The sequence below is a fragment of the Salvelinus alpinus genome, chromosome 32 (assembly GCF_045679555.1).
Source record: "Salvelinus alpinus chromosome 32, SLU_Salpinus.1, whole genome shotgun sequence".
Taxonomy (NCBI): domain Eukaryota; kingdom Metazoa; phylum Chordata; class Actinopteri; order Salmoniformes; family Salmonidae; genus Salvelinus; species Salvelinus alpinus.
In genome coordinates, this window is record NC_092117.1 from 7,743,067 (window position 1) to 7,765,148 (window position 22,082).

Below are 22,082 nucleotides of genomic sequence, written 5' to 3' on the forward strand. Positions count from 1 at the left end.
CAGAGACATGTAAAAGACGTCGTTGACGTGCGCAAGCAGTGTGGATGCAATGACTGAATAACATGTATACATTTATTTTGTAACGCTAGCGGTGTGGTCAGCATGTAAGGCCGTACGTGTGTGGAGACCGGAGAGGATTTGATTGGTACAAGCAATATGGTGAAACTTCTACCTAGCCTATCAGGGGGCAAGGCAGAGCTATCACCTTATTACTTACACCTGTCAAATCCTCTTAGATTTGACACTAGTGCATAGGGGTCTATTTAGGATTGGGCCATTGACATATTTCTCTTACAAACCCACCTGGTCAGCTTTGGATAGTAGGGTGAAAAGGGTCTCTAGTGCGGCCCGTCTAACTGACGATATGGTGTGTCTAAGGAATGGCCAGACCCGAGGAACGAGGACCGTTAGGGACTGCTGCATGCTGCAGGGACAAAAAGAGAGCATTGTTAGGCCTATCATCCCTTGAAAAAGTTGTCCTTAGTACATCCTAAGCACACTAGACGTTTCATTGACAAAGGGAACCACAACAACAAACACGTACCGGTTTGAATGTTCCTCAGCCATAAACACCATTGACTTTACAACACCTGCTTTTTACCACAACAATTGTTAGTGCAACTTTTTGACTGTAGATCATCAGAATGTTCCTTAAAGTACAAGATGTTCATGATTTCCATGATGAAGTGGGAGAAGAGGTTATATCTGTACAGACAAGAGAGGTGTCACTCACCTGCACTGTCGGACTTGAGGGTAGGTGAGCAGAGAGGACAGTAGGGTCATGATGCTGTTGGTGGAGGCTGTCAGATCATCCAGCTCCAGGAGAGCGTCCCACAGGGAGTTCACTATGAATGGGACCTGAACAATACCGGGAAAAAAACAGCAGTCATGATCTACATACAACTGAGACAACTGCTATAGTTAGCACAGTACTGGAAAAAAAACCCAGAGCAAATAAACATCAAACTGGGTTGTGTTCATCAGCAAACTCAATGGAAAACATTTTTGCAACGGAAAACGAAAATGTCCAGGTAGTCCCTCCCGATGTCAATCAATCAGTCCATTTGGTGCCAACTGAACACAACCCTATTGTGCCATAGACATGCCAAGGATTTTGAGCACCACTTCTGCGCGGTGGTGGCACCCACCCCGCAGACCCCACGACGGAGCAGGCAACACCCACACTGCTCAAATCATAGCCAAATTATTAATTTTTTTGCCTTATGTTGGCAGAAGACTGCGTCAGTAGGAATGGTAGGCTGTTCTTCAGTAATTAATTATACTGAACTAAAATATAAAAACGCAACAAGATTTTACTGAGTTACAATTTATATAAGGAAAATCTGTCAATTGAAATAAATTCATTTGGGCCTAATCTATGGATTTCACAACCGGAAATACAGATACGCATCGGTTGGTCACATATTTGCCAGCAGCATACCACCCTGCATACCACTGCTGGCTTGCTTCTGAAGCTAAGCAGGGTTGGCCCTGGTCAGTCCCTGGATGGGAGACCAGATGCTGCTGGAAGTGGTGTTGGAGGGCCAGTAGGAGGCACTCTTTCCTCTGGTCTTAAAAGAATATCACACTACCCTGTGTTGGGTGTGGTCTTTCAGATGGGACGTTAAACAGGTGTCCTGACTCTCTGAGGTCATTAATGATCCCATGGCACTTATTGTAAGATTAGGGGTGTTAACCCTGGTGTCCTGGCTAAATTCTCAATCTGGCCCTCAAACTGTCACCTAATAATCCCCAGTTTACAATTGGCTCATTCATCCCCCTCCTGTAACTATTCCCCAGGTTGTTGCTGAGAATGTGTTCTCAGTCAACTTACCTGGTAAAATAAAAATATATTTTTTATTAAATTGATTGTGGCCTGTCTAATGTTGTCACACTTATCTTCAAAGGCTGTGTGAAGTTGCTGGATATTGGAACATGGTGACCCAGAGCATCCCAAACATGCTCAATTGGTGACATGTCTGATGAGTATGTAGGCCATGGAAGAACTGGGACATTTTCAGCTTCCAGGAATTGTTTACAGATCCTTGTGATGGCGGTAGATGAATAGCACGACAATGGGCCATAGGATCTTATCACGGTATCTCTGTGCATTCAAATTGCCATCAATAAAATGCAATTGTGTTCGTAGCTTATGCCTGGCCTTTTATTGTCCCCAGCAGAAAGTGCACCTGTGTAATGATCGTGCTGTTTAATCAGCTTCTTGATAATCCATCCACCTGACAAGTGTGGCATATATTGGCAAAGGAGAAATGCTCACTAACAGGGATGTTAACAAATTTGTGCATCAAATTTGGGAGAAATAAGCTATTTGTGCATATTGAACATTTCTGGGATCTTATTTCAGCTCATGAAACATGGGACCAACACTTCATGTTGCGTTTATATTTTTAAAATGTACAATCAGGGCTCTCCCTAGGATATTCTGAAAAGGAGGGGTTGATGTAGGACTTAGGTTGGGAGGTTCAGAGGGGGGGGGTCAGTCAATTTCCCCCTCAAGAAGTTGGAGCCTTTAGCAGTTTTTTTTTACCTGTAATTGCCATTTCCTGAAACTTAGTCTTAAATGATAAACAATGTAGCCAACATGGAAGTCTTATGTTTGATCCTTAAAATGTCACATTATTCCATTATTCTAGGTCAAATTTAGGGGTAAAGATTATTCTCATTATTAGGTGTCTATGTGGCTAGTCTAGTGAAAATGGCTTCTTACATTTTGTTTGGGGAGATAATTCAGAACAATTCAATTACTGGACGCAAAATAGCTAGTAGTCTAGCTCACTGTAGGCTATTTGGAATAGGAAACTGAACTAGGCCTATAGGAGCTTGTTTCAGATCTCCATCTCTGACCTAATCCATCAAGTTAAGTCTGACTACTAGGCTACCATTCATTCAACATGCCTCGTTGACATCGGTGAACTGACTATTATCATAATTAGCAGCCTACTGTTGACATACAGCTATTTAAAGAGGACCGATCAAGAACTGATTAATTAACATAGGCCTACTAATCTTTAAGAGTCTAACATTACGGTTTCTGTTTCCATCCACGCAGCAACACACACTGAACTACGATAAGTGCTTTCTGGGATCAGAGCAGACCGCTAGAGATGAGTCAAAAATCACAATGTGCCAACTAGAAGACAATTTTGGGGTCGTTTTTCGTACCAGCGAAGTGTAACTTCAAATTGTGTGCATGGTGGGCAAAATGTGTGCAGGTTGAAAGGTCTGAAGAAGTTTACAATGACATCAAAGGCAAAGCCATGGGACAGGCATAACAGAGGAGTGAGGTTGGAGAGAGGCTAAGGAGCAGTTAAGGTGACCACATGTAAAGAGTGACTGTGGAGAGGAGCTCCTGTCTGACCTTGTTGGGGAGTAGCTGCACTAACCCGTCCACCACAGGGATGAGGGCCGCGGCCGCCACCGCTCTGACATCATCATCCAGGTCCTGCAGCCCCTCCGTGATGGCAGGGAGCACCCGTGGAAGCAGAGCGGATATCAGGTCCTGGGAGGAAAGCGAGGGAGCGAGAAAAAAAGGTTATAGAAAGACAATGAGTGCAGTCCAGGGATCATGAACTAGATTCAGACTTTTTTTTGCTCAGAAAACTTGGGGGGGGGGGCAAATAAATTCACCCACGGGCTAAATTCAGCCAGCTGGGTAACCCTGGTCTAGTCTACAGTATGCATGTATAAAACACTTGATTTACTGCCTTAAAATGTATAACACGCATCATGTATGTTGGGTGGCAGAGGCAAGCAGACAGGACAGGAGGTTATTGGTACCTGTCTGACTGCCAGGCCATACTTGATGCCCAGAAGACCCCCATGCCGGACCTCCCACTGGTCCTCCGTCAGCAGCTTCAGCAGGATGTCTACTGTCATGGTAACACCGCTGTCAGTCATGTGGCGCAAGGCCACGCCCAGTGTCTGGGCACAGGTCTCTCTAACCGGAGCCACCACCTGACCAGAGAGACAGCATGTTGGACATACAGCAAAGCCTGACTCGTAAATGCCAGTGAGTAGGGTTGCAAAATTCTGTAAACTCTTGCTTTTTTTATGTTCCTGGAATATTGTGACCTTACCCCAAAGGAGTAGTCACCAACCTTTTGAGTCAAGATCACTTGGAGTCAAAATGAAAACCGAAGACTACCGCTCAGATCATTATACATACATACAGTTGAAGTCAGAAGTTCACATACACCTTAGCCAATTACATTTAAAATCAGTTTTTCACATTCCTGACATTTAATCCTACACTCAATCCTACACTCTAGTATTTGGTAGCACTGCCTTTAAATTGTTTAACTTAAGCTAAACGTTTTGGGTAGGCTTCCACAAGCTTCCCACAATAAGTTGGGTAAATTTTGGCCCATTCCTCCTGACAGAGCTGGTGTAAATGAGTCAGGTTTGTAGGCCTCCTTGCTCACACAGGCTTTTTCAGTTGTGCCCACAAATGTTCTGTAGGATTTAGGTCAGGGCTTTGTGATGGCCACTCCAAACCTTGACTCTGTTGTCCTTAAGCCATTTTGCCACAACTTTGGAAGTATGCTTGGGGTCATTGTCCATTTGGAAGACCCATTTGCAACCAAGCTTTAACTTCCTGACTGATGTCTTGAGAAGTTGCTTCAATATATCCACATAATTTTCCTCCTCATGATGCCATCTATTTTGTGAAGTGCACCAGTCCCTCCTGCAGCAAAGCACCCCCACAACATGATGCTGCCACCCCCGTGCTTCACGGTTGGGATGGTGTTCTTTGGCTTGCAACCCTCCCCCTTTTTCCTCCAAACATAATGGTCATTATGGCCAAACAGTTCTATTTTTGTTTCATCAGACCAGAGGACATTTCTCCAAAAAGTACGATCTTTGTCCCCATGTGCAGTTGCAAACAGTAGTCTGGATTTTTTATGGCGGTTTTGGAGCAGTGGCTTCTTCCTTGCTGAGCGGCCTTACGGGTTATGTCGATATAGGACTCGTGGAACTGTGGATATAGATACTTTTGTACCTGTTTTCTCCAGCATCTTCACAAGGTCCTTTGCTGTTGTTCTGGGATTGATGTGCACTTTTTGCACCAAAGTACGTTCATCTCTAGGAGACAGAACGCGTCTCCTTCCTGAGCGGTATGACGGCTGCTTGGTACCATGGTGTTTATACTTGTGTACTATTGTTTGTACAGATGAACGTTGTACCTTCAGGCGTTTGGAAATTGCTCCCAAGGATGAACCAGACTTGTGGAAGTCTACAATTGTTTTTCTGTGGTCTTGGCTGATTTATTTAGATTTGTCCATGATGTCGAGCAAAGAGATACTGAGTTTGAAGGTAGGCCTTGAAATCCATCGACAGGTACACCTCCAATTGACTCAAATCATGTCAATTAGCCTATCAGAAGCTTCTAAAGCATGACAATTTTCTGAAATTTTCCAAGCTGTTCAAAAGGTACAGTCAATTTAGTGTATGTAAATTTCTGACCCACTGGAATTGTGATAGTGATTTATATGTGAAATAATCTGTCTGTAAACAATTGTTGGAAAATTACTTGTGTCATGCACAAAGTAGATGTCCTAACTGACTTGCCAAAACTATAGTTTGTTAACAAGAAATTTGTGGAGTGGTTGAAAAACGAGATTTAATGACTACAACCTAAGTGTATGTAAACTTGCGACTTCAACTGTACATACAGTGCCTTGCAAAAGTATTCATCCCCCTTGGCGTTTCTCCAATTTTTTGCATTTCAACCTGTAATTTACATGGATTTTTATTTGGATTTCATGTAATGGACAAATTGGTGAAGTGAAATAGAAAAAAATTACTTGTTTCAAAACATTCAGAGAAATAAAAAACGTAAAAGTGGTGCGTGCATATGTATTCACCCCCTTTGCTATGAAGCCCCTAAATAAGAAGTTATGCAACCATTACCTTCAAAAGTTAAATAAAGTTCACCTGTGTGCAATCTGTCACATTATCTTAGTATGAACTCAGCAAAAAAAAAAGTCCTCTCGCTGTCAGCGTTTATTTTCAGAAGAATTTGCATGTGTAAATATTTGTATGAACATAAGATTCAACAACTGAGACAAACTGAACAAGTTCCACAGACATGTGACTAACAGAAATTGAATAATGTATCCTGAACAAAGGGGGGGGGGGGGGGGGGGGTCAAAAGTTAGTCAGTTTCTGGTGTGGCCACCAGCTGCATTAAGTACTGCAGCGCATCTCCTCCTCATGGACTGCACCAGATTTGCCAGTTCTTGCTGTGAGATGTTACCCCACTCTTCCACCAAGGCACCTGCAAGTTTTTGGACATTTCTGGGGGGAATGGCCCTAGCCCTCACCCTCCGAGCCAACAGGTCCCAGACGTGCTCAATTGGATTGAGATCCGGGATCTTCGCTGGCCATGGCAGAACACTGGTATTCCTGTTTTGCAGGAAATCCCACACAGAACGAACAGTATGGCTGGTGGCATTGTCATGCCAGGATGAACCTGCAGGAAAGGTACCACATGAGGGAGGAGGATGTCTTCCCGTAACGCACAGCGTTGAGATTGCCTGCAATGACAACAAGCTCAGTTTGATGCTGTGAGACACCGCCCCAGACCATGACGGACCCTCCACCTCCAAATTGATCCCGCTCCAGAGTACAGGCCTCAGTGTAACGCTCATTCCTTCGTCGATAAATGCGACTCGTCAGTGAAGAGCACTTTTTGCCTGTCTGGTCCAGCGACAGTGGGTTTGTGCTCATAGGCGACGTTGTTGCTGGTGATGTCTGGTGAGGACCTGCCTTACAACAGGCCTACAAGCCCTCAGTCCAGCCTATCTCATCCTATTGTGGACAGTCTGAGCACTGATGGAGTGCGTTCCTGGTGTAACTCGGGAAGTTGTTGCCATCCTGTACCTGTCCCGCAGGTGTGATGTTCGGGTGTACCGATCCTGTGCAGGTGTTGTTACACATGGTCTGCCACGAGGACAATCAGCTGTCCGTACTGTCTCACTGTAGCTCTGTCTTAGGCGTCTCACAGTGCGGACGTTGCAATTTATTGCCCTGGCCACATCTGCAGTCCTCATGCCTCCTTGCAGCATGCCTAAGGCACATTCACGCAGATGAGCAGGGACCCTGGGCATGTTTCTTTTGGTGTATTTAGAGTCAGTAGAAAGGCCTCTTTAGTGTCCTAAGTTGTCATAACTGTGACCTTAATTGCCTACCATCTGTAAGCTGTTAGTGTCTTAACGACCGTTCCACAGGTGCATGTTCATTAATTGTTTATGGTTCATTGAACAAGCATGGGAAACAGTGTTTATACCCTTTACAATGAAGATCTGTGAAGTTACTTGGATTTTTATGAATTATCTTTGAAAGACAGGGTCCTGAAAAAGGGACTTTTTTTGTTGTTGCTGAGTTTATATATCCCTGTTCTGAAAGGCCCCAGAGTCTCCAACACCACAAAGCAAGGGGCACCACCAAGCAAGCGGCACCTTGAAGACCAAGGAGCTCTCCAAACAGGTCAGGGACAAAGTTGGAGAAGTACAGATCAGGGTTGGGTTATAAAAATATCTGAAACTTTGAACATCCCACAGAGCATCACTAAATCCATTATTTAAAAATTTTAAGAATATGGCACCACCAAAACTCACGGACCAGGCAATGAGGGCATTAATCAGAGAGGCAACAAAGAGACCCCTGAAGGAGCTGCAAAGCTCCACAGCGGTGATTGGAGTATCTGTCCATAGGACCACTTTAAGCCATACACTCCACAGAGTTGCCAGAAAAGCCATTGCTTACAGAAAAGAAATAAGCAAACATATTTGGTGTTCGCCAAAAGGCATGTGGGAAACTCCCCAAACATATGGAAGAAGGTACTCTGGTCTGAGCTTTTTGGCCATCAAGAAAAACACTATGTCAGGCACAAACCCAACACCTCTCATCACCCCGAGAACACCATGTTATTCTATCGGCAGGGATTGGGAAACTGGTCAATATTGAAGGAATGATGGATGGCGCTAAATACAGGGAAATTCTTGAGGGAAACCTGTTTCAGGCTTCCAGAGATTTGAGACTGGGAAGGAGGTTCACCTTCCAGCAGGACAATGACCCTAAGCATACTGCTAAAGCAACCATCAAATGGTTTAAGGGGAAACATTTAAATATCTTGGAATGGCCTAGTCAAAGCCCAGATCTCAATCCAATTGAGAATCTGTGGTATGACTTAAATATTGCTGTACACCAGCGGAACCCATCCAACTTGAAGGAGCTGGCGCAGTTTTGCCTTGAAGAATGGGCAAAAATCCCAATGGCTAGGTGTGCCAAGCTTATAGAGACTTGCAGCTGTAATTGCTGCAAAAGGTGGCTCTACAAAGTATTGACTTTGGGTGGGTGGAAATAGTTGTATGCTCAAGTTCAGTTTGTATCTTATTTCTTGTTTGTTTCACAATGAAAAATAATTTGCATCTTCGAAATGGTATGCATATTGTGTAAATCAAATGACGTCGCAGCTGCAATGCTGGTTGTAGCGTGTGGAAGTAAGGAAAACGCACATTATGGCTTATAAAGGTGTTGGACAAAGTGTTGACAGTGCGGAACAATAACTTACACATAAAAAACAGCAGCTCTTTGCTGTATTTGTCGAGTCTCTCTCTAGTCATGGTTTTAAACGTTTAGAAATCTCACAGTAGGCTTGTCAGCTTAGCGGTCTGTTCAAGGCTTCTTTTTACAGTCTATGGATCGAAGAAACTGTGCAGACAGTGATCTGAGCTCTGATTGGCCACCAGTAGGCCTATAGGTGCACTTGATTTGTTCTCTGGGCCTGCCGAATAGGCAGCGTTCCACCTCGAGACACATGAAATGGTTCCGAATGGGAACACTGCCTTCCCAACGCTAGGGCTGCTGAATCAATTGCCCCTACCACCAACAGCGCGAAACAAATACAAAATAGGAACGAAAAGCTTTATCGTTGTTTTGTTTTGTTTACAGATATGTTTAGCGATCGGTTGGTGACCACTGTTATATTGAATTAAATTCAGCCACCCCCGGACACAGTAGGTTGGTATGCTACAAGACACACCTCATCAGAGACGAAATCTCCAAAACGGTCCAGTGCAAAGACACAGAGCAGCCGGATGACCACATCCTCCAGCCACTCCTGGTGGTGCCGCGCCATCTGGAAACGGTCAAAGGTCAGACATTATTATGGTCAAATCCATTATAGGTCAAATGAAATATTTATGTTTGAATGAAGGTTGCATAGAGAGAAGTCAGATACAGTACCTGTTCTGCAGTGCTTCCCAACAGCTTCCCTCCTCCAGCTCCTTGAGACTTGAGGATCTCCCTGAGGCCTGTGCCTGCTCCGTGACGAATCTGGACAGACACACAGAGCACTATTAGCTGCACAGCTCATTTTAGTGTCAGTCTACATGCTGCCCGTTGAGTTATACATTGGATCCTTAAAAGAACAATACACTGAACAAAAATGCAACATTTAAACTGTTGGTCCCATGTTTCATGAGCTGAAATAAAAAAATATCACAGAAATGTTCCATAGGACCCAAAAAATTATTTCTCTATAATTTTGTTTACTTCCCTGTTTGTGCACATTTCTCCTTTGCCAAAATAAGCCATCCACTTGACAGGTGTGGCATATCAAGAAACTGATTAAACAGGATGATCATTCAGGTGCACCTTGTGCTGGGGACAATAAAAGGCCACTAAAATGTCCAGTCACAACACAATGACACAAATGTCAAGTCGAGGGCACATGCAATTGGCATGCTGACAGCAGGAATGTCCAAGAGCTGTTGACAGAATTGATTATTCATTTCTCTACTATAAGCCGCCTAAGTCATTTTAGAGAATTTGGCATTAAGTCCAACCGGCCTCACAACCGCGTGTGACCACGCCAGCCAAGGATCTCCACATCAAGGATCTTCACCTACAGGATTGTCTGAGACCAGCCACCCGGGCAGCTGATGAAACCGTGGGTTTGCACAACCTAAGTATTTCTGCACAAACTGTTAGAAACCGTCTCAGGGAAGCTCATCTCCGTGCTCGATGTACTCACCAGGGTCTTGACCTGACTGCAGATGAACATTGTAACCGACTTCAGTGGGCAAACGCTCACCTTCAATGGCCACTGACAAAGTGTGCACCCAGTTTCAACTGTACCGGTCAGATGGCAGACAGCGGGTATTGCGTTGTGTGGGCGTGCGGTTTGGTGATGTCTACAATGTGAACATAGTGCCACGGTGGCAGTGGGGTTACGGTATGGGCAGGCATAAGCTACGGACAATAAACACAATGTGCATTCAAATTTACATTTAAGTCATTTAGCAGACGCTCTTATCCAGAGCGACTTACAGTAGAGTGCATACATTTTTACATACTGAGACAAGGATATCCCTACCGGCCAAGAGTAGACGCTCTTATCCAGAGCGACTTACAGTAGAGCGCATACATTTTTTTATTTTTTATTTTATTATTTTTTTATTACATTTTTACATACTGAGACAAGGATATCCCTACCGGCCAAACCCTCCCTACCGGCCAAACCCTCCCTAACCCGGACGACGCTATGCCAATTGTGCGTCGCCCCACGGATCTCCCGGTTGCGGCCGGCTGCGACAGAGCCTGGGCGCGAACCCAGAGACTCTGGTGGCGCAGCTAGCACTGCGATGCAGTGCCCTAGACCACTGCGCCACCCGGGAGACCATCCCGGGTTCCTTCCCCCATGGGAGAACCCTTTTTGGTTCCAGGTAGAACCCGTTTTGGTTCCAGGTGGGACCCCTTTTGGAACCCTTTTTCCAAAGAGTGTATTATGTTTCCATAGCACCTTCACCTTCATTTCTAAGAGTGTTGAGTGTGAGACAGTGCCATCATAATATAGCTTTTGAAAGTAAATAAGCATGTGTCATCAGTTACAGAATTAATACTATAACAGAGTAAGGAGCAAGGACCCGGAATGCGATTTAATGCCTTCCCTCAGGGTTTCCCAATGTCGGTGCTGGGGCCCTCCCTGGGTGCACGTTTTGTTCTCTGCCCCAGCACCACACATCTGATTCAAACAACCAAAGCTTGACAATAAGTTGGTTATTTGAATCAGCTGTGCAGTGCCAGGGGGGAAAAACAAAACGTGCACCCAGATGGGGGGGGGGGGGGGGCAGAACAGACTTTGGGAAACCCTGCCTTATCTATGGAAAAATAACACTGCTATTTTGAATGAACACGCGGATCATTCCACATTCCACATCACCATTTCCTTGCCAAGGACTCTTCCCTGGCCCCAATAACAAGAGAGCAGTCCGACATCACTTGACCATCAATAAAATGCTAGACATACAGTAACGAGATCCTGACGCCCCTTGTGCCATTAATCCGTCACCATCTCATGTTTCAGCATGATAATGCAAGGGCCCATGTCGCGAGGATCTGTACACAATTTCTGGAAGCTGCATACTCAGACGTCACCCATTGAGCATGTTCGGGATGCTTTGGATTGACGTGTACAACAGTGTGTTCCAGTTCACACCAATATCCAGCAACTTCACATTGCCATTGAAGAGTGGGATAACATTCCACAGGCCACAATCAACAGCTTGATCAAATCTATATTAAGGAGCTGTGCTGCATGAGGCAAATGGTGGTCCAACAGATAGACTTATTTCAGATCCACAACCCTACTTTTTTTTTTTTTTAAGGCATCTAACCAGATTTATATCTGTATTCCCAGTCATGTGAAATCCATAGATTAGGCCCCAATGAATTTATTTAAAATTGACTGAGTTCCTTATATGAAATGTAACTCAGTAAAATCTGACATTTTTGTATGTAATAGCGCCGGCTGCTGTTTTACACACCCTTAATCAACCGTGCTATTTTGTCACATTGTAACTTGTTTTTTTACATATGGCGGTCCTCAAGAGATCCAGTTTCATCATAGGGCTTGGTTTTTGTGACTGCACTTGACGAAAATTTCAAAGTTCTTGACATTTTCAGGATTAAGACAAAGGTCAGTCAAAGTAGTGATGGACTGTCGTTTCCCTTTGCTTATTTGGGCTGTTTTTGCCATAGTATGGATTTGATCTTTCACCAAATAGGGCCATCTTCTGTATACCACCCGTACCATGTCACAGCACAACTGATTGGCTCAAACACAGGAAAGAAATTCCACAAATTAACAAGGCACACATGTTAATATAAATGCATTCCAGGTGACTACCTCATGAAGCTGGTTGAGAGAATGGCAAGACTGCAAAGCTGTCATAGGCAGAGGGAGGCTACTTTGAAGAATTTCAAATATATTTTGATATGTTTAAAACGTTTTTGGTTACTACATGATTCCATATATGTTATTTCATAGTTGATGTCTTTACTATTAAGCTACAATGTAGAAAATAGTCAAACTAAAGAATAACCCTGGAATGAGGTGTCCAAACTGTAGTTTATTTAGTAAATATTTTCTTAACTCCATTTCTTGAACTGCATTGTTGGTTAAGGGCTCGTAAATAAGCATTTCATGGTAAGGTCGACACTCTGTATTCGGGGGATATGACAAATACAATATTATTTGATGTTGCATTTATATTTTTGTTCAGTGTACATAGAGCTGTAGGATTGCAGATGACATGAACAGGTCTGCTAAGACTACGAAGGTCATTACCTCCCATGAGGGGTTGAAGAGGTCATTACAGAGCTCATCACAGAAGCTCTCCAGGGGCCACTCCTGAGTCTGAAAAAAACAAAAACACAAGTTGAATCAGAACTTCTCTTCAATGTTTGGACAAAGACACTAATTTCATAACTATCCAGTCCTATTTTTCAAAAACCTAGTAAATTAATTCTCAAGTTGTGTGTAAAATAGTTTACTTCAATCGTATTCTTTGGTCAGCAAGGATAAAGCTTTGTTAATCTCCTACCTCTTCCAAGAGACTGGAGTTGTCTGGAACGTTATCGATTAAGACTTTATGCTCCGTTGCCGGTTGCTCGATGACTACGTTACTAGTTTTCCTGTGCTTCTCCTCAGGCTCCCCCTCAAAACTGTCATTACTGCAGGAAGAAAAATATTGATCTGTGATTTGATTTCCCAACTCAGTAATCCAATTAAAAAAAGACCTGCAGATGGAAACCAAAGACCAAAACACCTGGGTCGTGTTCATTAGAGCAAACGTAAATGGTGCATTTCTTACTGGACAAGCCTTCACCTTCCACTTAGTTTCAGAACCGTTTGTTCATTTTGGTGCCTAATGAACACAAAGCTTTGGAAGAAATAGGTCATACCTTCTCTCGTTGGGATCCATGTCTCTGGATCGTTGCTTTGCCACTAGCTTGGCCATCCTCTTAGCCTTGTTCTTCTGTCGGTTGCTCATGCCTGGTCGAAACTCTGAGTCTATTATCTCTGCCGCCTGCATGGGCTGAAAAAATATCAATTTCAACTGAACATGAGTTTATTGATTAAACAAAACAATGTTTACTTTACTGAAAATAAGTTAAGCTATAGACATCTTAAGATTAGAGTCATTAATGTCAGACCAGAGAGAGAGACGGTTCCTCAGACAGGGAGCATAATGTTGTGTTCTTCTAACAGTGACAAATATTTATGAACAAATTGTGCACAGATCACATGCTTAAGTGAAGAGCACATAATGACTTGACGCCTCACACGCTGAAAGGTGCAGGCCAGATAAGATGTTGGTTGGATCATGAACTCATCAACAGCATCCCGAGTCCCCTCACTGTTGACGTTGGTGTTTTGCAGGTACCATTTAATGAAGCTGCCAGTTGAAGACTTGAAGTCTGTTTCTCAAACTAGACACTAATGTACATGTCCTCTTGCTCAGTTGTGCACCGGGGCCTCCCACTCCTCTTTCTATTCTGGTTTGAGCCAGTTTGCTTTGTTCTGTGAAAGGAGTAGTACACAGCGTTGTACCATATCTTCAGTTTCTTGGCAATTTCTCGCATGGAATAGCCTTCATTTCTAAGAACAAGAATAGACTGACATGTCAGAAGAAAGATCTTTGTTTCTGGCCATTTTGAGCCTGTAATCGAACTCACAAATGCTGATGCTCCAGATACTCAACTAGTCTTAAGGACAGTTTATTGCTTCTTTAATCAGGACAACTGTTTTCAGCTGTGCTAACATAATTGCAAAAGAGTTATCTAATGATCAATTAGCATTTTAATATCATAAACTTGGATTAGCTAACACGTTGCCATTGGAACACAGGAGTGATAGTTACTGATAATGGACCTCTGTACGCCTATGTAGATATTCCATTAAAAACATAATCTGCCGTTTCCAGCTACAATAGCCATTTACAACATTAACGATGTCTACACTGTATTTCTGATCATTTTGATGTTATTTTAAATGGACAAAAAGTGCTTTTCTTTTAAAAAGAAATGTCCTTATAAGTGACCCTAAACTTTTGAACGGTAGTGTACATATGAGAAAGCTCAAGTCGACGTATTTACATCAATGGATAGGTAGTCTGATTCCCAGTTCGTCAACTAGATAGCAGTAGGTGATCACATGACGTCTCTTGGCCACTTGCGCCTGGTTTGTGTAGTTAGGCATTTGCTAGGTTTCCATCAAATTGGTGACAGATTCATGCAAATATTCAAATCTGTGCATTTCCCACCAGACATGAGTTCATCCAATGTACTTCTTGCGGATAAAAGGATGCGAGTGATGACGTAGTGTACATAAAATAATTGTCAATGTACCGAGAGTGAAATGGGTTTCCACCGCATTTTCAACTCTACTGATGGTTGTCAGAAAGAATATATTTTATATAGCAATGTTGCACGATACACCGAAACTAGAACATAAAATAAAATGTTTTTAAAAAACAGTTTGGTAGCAGAATATTACTTTCGGTACTTCTGTCAAATGTGTCTCATGGATCAACTCGGTCTATCAGTGCAGCGGATGTACCCCTTAGTGCGAAAAGCAGGGCCTGCACTGAGTCTGGGTTGCAGCATGTTAATGTGGGGAGCTAACACTTGAATAATGCGACACGGCATGTAGACATTTTGAAACTTAATTACATTGCAAAACATGTCCAGAACACTTTACAATGCAAGATGATATCAGTAGCTTCCAGCTTTGTAGACTAACTTTTCTTGTTAACTTACAGCTGAAGCTATCATCAATTTACTATCCTGGTAATTTGTGTGATAAAATGCAAACTATGCTGATGACCACCAAAACATTATTTATTCCCTTAAGGAATCGCTCTTACATTTCTCCCAAAGATTATCTATTGCCTCAGCGAACTGACTCCGGGACATCCCTCTTACCTCGTAAATTACATCATTACTGGTTGAAGAGACAGTGTGCACTTTTATCAAATAAGCTACTTCTATGCAAATGTTATTGATCCATACAATAAAATAAGTCCCAAATGGAAGGGAAACAGATCGTTTGTCATCTGTATCCTCATGAAATCAACCAAAACAAGCTCAAACGCAATGCATGCACACTCCTATTGAACACGCATTTATGTGAATAGGCCTAGGCTACATATTGATTTACCCAGTTCATCAAGAGAGAATCATTGTTATATACCGAGATTGTTTTTAACCAAAGTCAATTTGATTGATTCATTAATGCATACATGGCTGTCTCTGAATAATGTTGATGTAAAAAACAAAAATGTCAAACGTATTGTTATTGAACTCAAGACGCCCAACGATTGAATAGAGCAGTAGCTGAGTTTATGTCTGGATCAAGCGCCATTCTGTGACTTTGGTCAATGTGCTCTCTTTAGTATCGTGATGTATCAAGAATTGTGATACTAGACCTGGTATCAAAGTTAAAATTCTGGTTTTGGCTTCTTAGCCTTTGTCCCATAATGAAGCTCAGATATTACGACTGACTACGTATCGACCATTATGTAACTATCAGTATAACTGTCCATTTTCTGACATCCCATTCATTGTGAGCTATCAACTTGATTTCGAGAGAGGAGAATATATATATATATACACCCAACATAAATGTGCATAACTGTCACTCATTGGCCCCAAGGGGGTCCTTGTTTCCTCAATGCCTCTAAGCTCATTGGAGGAGGTGGTCTGAGGGAGGGACCTTGGATCCTATCCTCCAGTGAGCTTAGAGAGGCATTGAGAAAACAAGGAAGGAGGAAGCAAGGATTTGACAGCTTGGAACGTTGTTAAACAGTACGAGCCAAAGCATGTTGTCAGGACCTACTTCAATGCCTTCCTACCGGACTTCCCAGTCAGACAAGCTACAGCATGCCTCTTTCCAAGTTCGGTTACGCATAGTCAGGTAATGATTGGTCAAAAAATATACCTGGCAATGCTGTTCGGTGCTGAAAGCGCCGCCAAGCTTCTAAGCCCGGCTTCACACACCGAGTACGGTTACATGCACACAATGTGATTGTGGATAGTCATAATATAATAGTTTGATTAAAACATTAACATGATTGAGAAGAACGATTTCCTTAATAATCCGGTTTACATGGACAGATCTGAAATCAGGCTACCTGATGGCAGACAATCGCTAATCAAAATAAGCCACCATGTTATTTTTGGGAAGCATATTGGATTCGGAGTTCAGCCCTATAAAGTTGTGTGAACTACTTCTAAAGACACATACATTCATTCAGTTGTCACTAACTCACTTCACTCGTGCTAAAGAGGGATGCTCACACTGCTGGTGCTACCCCATGGGCAGATCAAATACACAGCTTAAATGCCAATAAAGGCATTTACCTGTACCTAAAAATTCCCTAATTACTCAGAAAACCAGTTGTTTTAGTCGGCATATGTTTACTTAGATTATGATGAGCAGAGTAAGGTGTTCACATGACTATTGCATAATCTGCATACTGCCATAATCAGTTTAATATTGAATTATTACTGTGCATGTAAATGTACTCAGTCTGCCACCATTGTGACCTGGATTAACCTATACTTAGCTTTCTAAATTAATGGGAAAGGATAATAGCCTGCATTTGATGCTACCTGGGATGAGTTCAGTAGTGAGAAAATGCTTTGCATCAGGGAGGGATTACATGGATACATCCAATAAGAAATGCTGATTTTCATTTCCCGTTACAAAATACATAGCCTAATGAACACGACCCTGGTATCAAGCTTCATAGGATGCTGTCCATAATTTGGAGCTCAACATACAGCAGTAGCGTAAAGGAGGAGAGTTGGAAATCGCGGTAGTGTTACCGACTCACCACGTGATTGCTGGAGCAGGGTTCAGAGCCCCTCTCTCCCTGTCCCTGGGCCTTAGGGCCACTCGGCGTGCAGGTGTACTGGGTGTCCAGGTCCTCGTCGTTGAACAGCTCCATCGTGTCCATGCCGATGGCGGCACCCATGTCCAGTCCCAGCTTCCTCTGCAGCAGCTTCCTCTGGCGGGCCAGACGCTCCTTAGGGTCCACCTCACCTGGCAGGGGAGAGCACAGAGCTAGGGTATGGTGCTTGTAGAAAAGACCAACTCACATTTTATGTAGAGATCACAGAGACATTTATGGCAGGCTTCCCAGACACAGATTAAGCCCCTAGTCCTGGATGTTGTGTGTATTAGACCAGGACCAATGTGTGTCCCTGAAACCAGCCCTTAAGGTATAAGTGAAGGCTTCATTCTGCATGTTCCTGTACTTAGGGGACGTAAGTAGGGAGGTAGACTGACAGGAAGGCAAGTGAACTAGAGATTAGAGTGTTGATTAACAGCAGGTCAGGTAAACTGTACTTTCACAGGCTGCAGCCAAAATATATCAAAGAGGCACGCAAGTCACTCTGGACTAGTATAGCAAAGCACAAAACCATGAACTGTCACAGGACCTTGAACATATGACATACAGAGTAGTGAATACTAGGAGGTCCATAGCTGGGGGAACAAAATAAAAACATGTATTATTAAATTGACACAAAAGGACAAAGACTGGAGCCGTTTGAATTCAAATTGTATTCGAACTCGTCACTTGGATCACCACATCGTCATGTAAAAGCAAACTTGGAAGATACAGATCCAATAGTCTAAAGGAAAAGAATATGGGCCCTGGTCCAAAAATAATGCCCTATATGATATTATGGTGCCATTTGGGAGAGATTCAGAATGCAGATTATGCAACATTGAAACAAAATCCTGACACCCTACAGTGTCAAATAATTGTTTGCTGTGTGGAGTCCGGCACAAGCTAAAAGACGAATGTCAATACAGTGGCGGACTCAATCCAAGCAGCTACGTGTTCAACAGAAGCACAACCAGACATAGCCTAGCCATGTGGTCACATATCGGATTCTCCCATAACATTCCTTCTAATTGGATAATAACAGACACAAACCAAACTATTAGGAGCCTCACTGAGCACAGGTGTTCATAGTAGGAGTTCAGAGTTAAAAAGCAGATGGGGAAACATGGTTTCAGGGAGTGGATGGAGACATGTTGGCCTTGTGGGGTTGGGGGGGGAATGGGCTGGGAGGTTGGGGGTGGAGGCCAACTTCTTTTGTTATATTTTATTTTCCTGTTTATACTGAATGTATTATTTAAACTTTAAAATATGATCAAATACTCAATACGGTGTAGTTATGTACCTTTTGTAATGTTTTAATTTTTTCTTCTGAGTGGCAGCCCACATGTATGAAATATGACATGATAATACTGACGAGAAAAACATGCATACCAGACTTGTCATCCTGGACCTCAAACTCCGCACCGGCGGAACCCAGCAGAGAAGCACCATGTTTGAGCAGGCGGGAAATGTCAAAGCGGTAGAAACTCAACCGGTCAGAGGAGTCTTCTGGGGAGAAGTCTGCACACGACTCTGGAAGAGACACGCATTCCATTTTAGTCATTTATCAGATGCTCTTACGCAAAGAGACTTACAGTTCGTGCATTCATAAGATAGCTAGTCCGGACAACCAAAGGCATAGGCAGTACATTCTTCCTCAATATCAGTAGAGTCAGAGCTAGAAGGGGGGGGGGGGGGGGGGAAGAAAAGGAAAAACCTGCACACTTCACTTGCGAGTATCACTTGTTTATTTAAGCGTACATATCAGTCCCACTGCCTTTGTCAGGGATTTTTTAACAGTACAAAATTAGAAAGTGTGGACCTTGAGTGCTTGATTGCTGATGAAATGTCAAGTGTTTCATTTCGATGTTTGATATGAGCCTGAACCGCTTTTAAAAAATGTGCCTGCCCACACCTACACACTTAAGTACCTCGTCACCTCCTGTCAATGGTTACTTAAGAGCAGTAGAGATGCAGCGCTATCATCACCAGTTTTATTACAACACCTAGGGCAAACATCATTACACCCCATTCCTGGCCGTTTCAAAGGTTATTTAAATGATAATCCTTTGTGTAATGGACCTTTAAGGCATTATTTGTTCGCTGCTGTAAGGATTAACAAAATACAGGCACTTGGCTGTGACTAACGTGGCAGGTCAAGGTTGGTTCACCTTCTTTGAGCTTGGGTGACGGGTTCCACTCTGGGATATTCTTCACAATGGCCTCCACTGCCTGACCCGCAGCGATACGCGTGTCCCAGTTTGGACTTCTCAGGTATGTCAACACCTGTAGGTTATGGGCAAGTGAGAAAACAAGACTCAGAGGACGGAACACATCTCATTCAAATAGGTGTCAGGTCCCATGTGGCTCAGTTGGTAGAGCATGGTGCTTACAACGTAATGAGAACCAATATGAGAAAAGTATGAACTCTGGATAAGAGCGTCTGCTAAATGACTAAAATGTAAATCAGATGGCTATTCCAGGTCAGACAGTCCACTCGTTTAATAATCACTTCAACATTCCCTCGAGGCAACAAAGACAATGGGCTATGCAACATTCTGACCTTTACGGGCCGCCAGTTAGATTTTTCCAGACAAGGTGAAGGGGGGGGGGGTTGCAAATCTGTATGGGTGGTTAAAGTATGGATGTCCTTTTGGCAGCACTGCAGGCAGAAGTGTGGGGAGCTGACAACATGAATCCCTGGATCGTTTTCATTAGCCCCCCATTGTAGCAAAATGGGGGAAAAAATTCATTTAAGAACAAGTAGTCTCTCCCCGTTTGAGTCTTTTCTTCCTTCTGGTACCTAATGAATACAACCCTGATGTAGATAGAAACCTGACTGTGGGCACTGATGAGGACAAGCCCAGCACCCACCTTCGACAAAAGGTTGTTGAGCTCATGCGGGTGGAGCTTGACCACATCTCCCAGCTGTACGGCAGCAGCCTTCCTCGTCACCGGTGTAGTTCCAGTGTCAAGCAGGATGAACAGACGATCAAGCCTGGAGGACGAGAAAGAGTGAGAAAAGAGGAAACAAGTAGATCAGAAAATAAGCATATGCATGCATTGGTCTACATTGCATATATTTTAAGAGACTTCTGAGAAGTTGCATTCATTTTTTGGGCATTTCCAAATGTTACGAAAGGATATCAACGCCATGGAGGGTTGTAAAAGAATCCTGTCGACAACACTGGAGTTAAGTCGGAACTTGAACTTCTGCTTTGTGAAATAAGGTGTATATACACACACACTTCAGTTTTGCAGTGTATATAACACTAGGGAGGGCACTTCATATCCAAACCATTAAATGAGTTATGACAATCATTCGAACCTAGAGTATACTGTGCATATTACTACCGTTTGATAGGAGCGTTGAACACATCTCTGCTAAAAATAAGAGTGCCATTAAAAACAGCGACGCTGTTCAGTGTGGCAAAATGCCCATCCCACTCAAAGTAAAACAAATCCAACAAACTCTAGGCTACAGATGAATACAGTTGTGGTTAAGCAATGGGTACATCTTTCGTGGATTAGGAATAGTTTAGGCAGAAAAAGTATTTTCCCCTTTGGCCATTCAATGCAAATGATCAGGGTGGAGCATTTTGGATTTGTTATTCATTGTTATTGTACTACTAACTACATAATTTCATATCAAAATGAGGATGTTCAGCAGCTTGATTATACAATGTGCATTTCATTAGAATTATAGATTCATAAATTGGCTGGAGGGTAACTGTCAATAGATATAAATAAATAAAGCCTTCAGCTGATTTATAGCCTATGTTTTAGTTGAAGGCTTCAAATAGGCATCTTCTTGCGAGCCTGACTAGACAAACTCTGACACGATTGCCCATGATATTTTTTAGCAAACTAAATTTACAAGATATGACACAAGGGAAACCAACCACCGTACAATAACCATACGTTTGGGAGACTAATCTCATCAAAATAAATCTCTGGATGAACACACTCTATAATCTAATTTGCAAGGATGACAGACTGGCACATTTGCAAGCAGATTGCACATCAATTAACGGTTAGCTAAAAGTAACATGTCTCGTTAAACATATTAGCAAGATCAATTGTATGCTATACAGGTCTGTTAGTAACTAACGTTAGCTAGCTTAAAAAAAATACATAATGTTAGCTAATTGGCAATAGTTGTGTAGATGCTAGTTAGCGACCTACCTCAGTAAAACTGGCTGGCCAATTGAAATAGCTAGCTAACGTTAATTTAGTTAGAGCTAACGTTAGCTAGTTAACACCACCGTGAATGATAATGACATTGCTTGTTCATGCTAATTAACAAGTACCTAACTATTTGTTAATCATCTTTGATAAGAATAGCTAACGTTAGTTAGCTAGCTAGGGAATCTTACCTTGACACGGCCATGACGATTAATTGAATGCGTAAATGTGCTCTTCTGTGATCCGCATTTAACAGATGCTATCATTTATTTTAAAAGTTATCCTCTTTACTTGACGCTAATCCAATGCGATAGCTAGCGAGCCTAGCAAAGGAGGCCCTGGTGCGTCTCTCTTTAGTCACACAGCTCACCACCTGAAACCAGTCGAAATTAGTTCAACAAATCATGGCTTCAAAGTAGGTCCCTCTTGTCTATTCAATAACTTCTTCGTCAGTTACTTGCCATGTATTACACGTATATCACCTTAAACCTTGTATCAACCTTCAGCACTACTCCCAGATAAGTACTTTAATCTAATACGATTTAAAGAGTAATTTTGTTGTCCTCTAAACGGAACACAGGAGGCTGATTTTATATGAGGAGCCATCTTGCATTTATTCCTTCCTCCGTAGCA

The 22,082-nt window shown here is 42.8% G+C and overlaps 1 protein-coding gene across 1 annotated transcript in view; it reads right to left on the reverse strand.

Annotated features, from left to right (window-relative positions):
* LOC139562700 (TATA-binding protein-associated factor 172-like) overlaps positions 1-22,060 on the reverse strand; it is a 62,790-nt gene extending 40,730 nt beyond the window's left edge. The window contains exons 1-14 of the mRNA XM_071380635.1: positions 21,641-22,060; positions 20,139-20,262; positions 19,436-19,550; positions 18,657-18,797; positions 17,208-17,416; positions 13,273-13,406; positions 12,912-13,041; positions 12,656-12,724; positions 9,271-9,360; positions 9,068-9,163; positions 3,799-3,975; positions 3,380-3,520; positions 734-858; positions 304-424 (exon numbers count right to left, since the gene is read on the reverse strand). Of these exons, the coding sequence (XP_071236736.1) occupies positions 304-424; positions 734-858; positions 3,380-3,520; positions 3,799-3,975; positions 9,068-9,163; positions 9,271-9,360; positions 12,656-12,724; positions 12,912-13,041; positions 13,273-13,406; positions 17,208-17,416; positions 18,657-18,797; positions 19,436-19,550; positions 20,139-20,262; positions 21,641-21,654 (1,686 nt within the window). The 5' untranslated portion in view covers positions 21,655-22,060. The remainder of the gene's footprint in view (positions 1-303; positions 425-733; positions 859-3,379; positions 3,521-3,798; positions 3,976-9,067; positions 9,164-9,270; positions 9,361-12,655; positions 12,725-12,911; positions 13,042-13,272; positions 13,407-17,207; positions 17,417-18,656; positions 18,798-19,435; positions 19,551-20,138; positions 20,263-21,640) is intronic.
* Between the last annotated feature and the right edge of the window lie 22 nt (positions 22,061-22,082).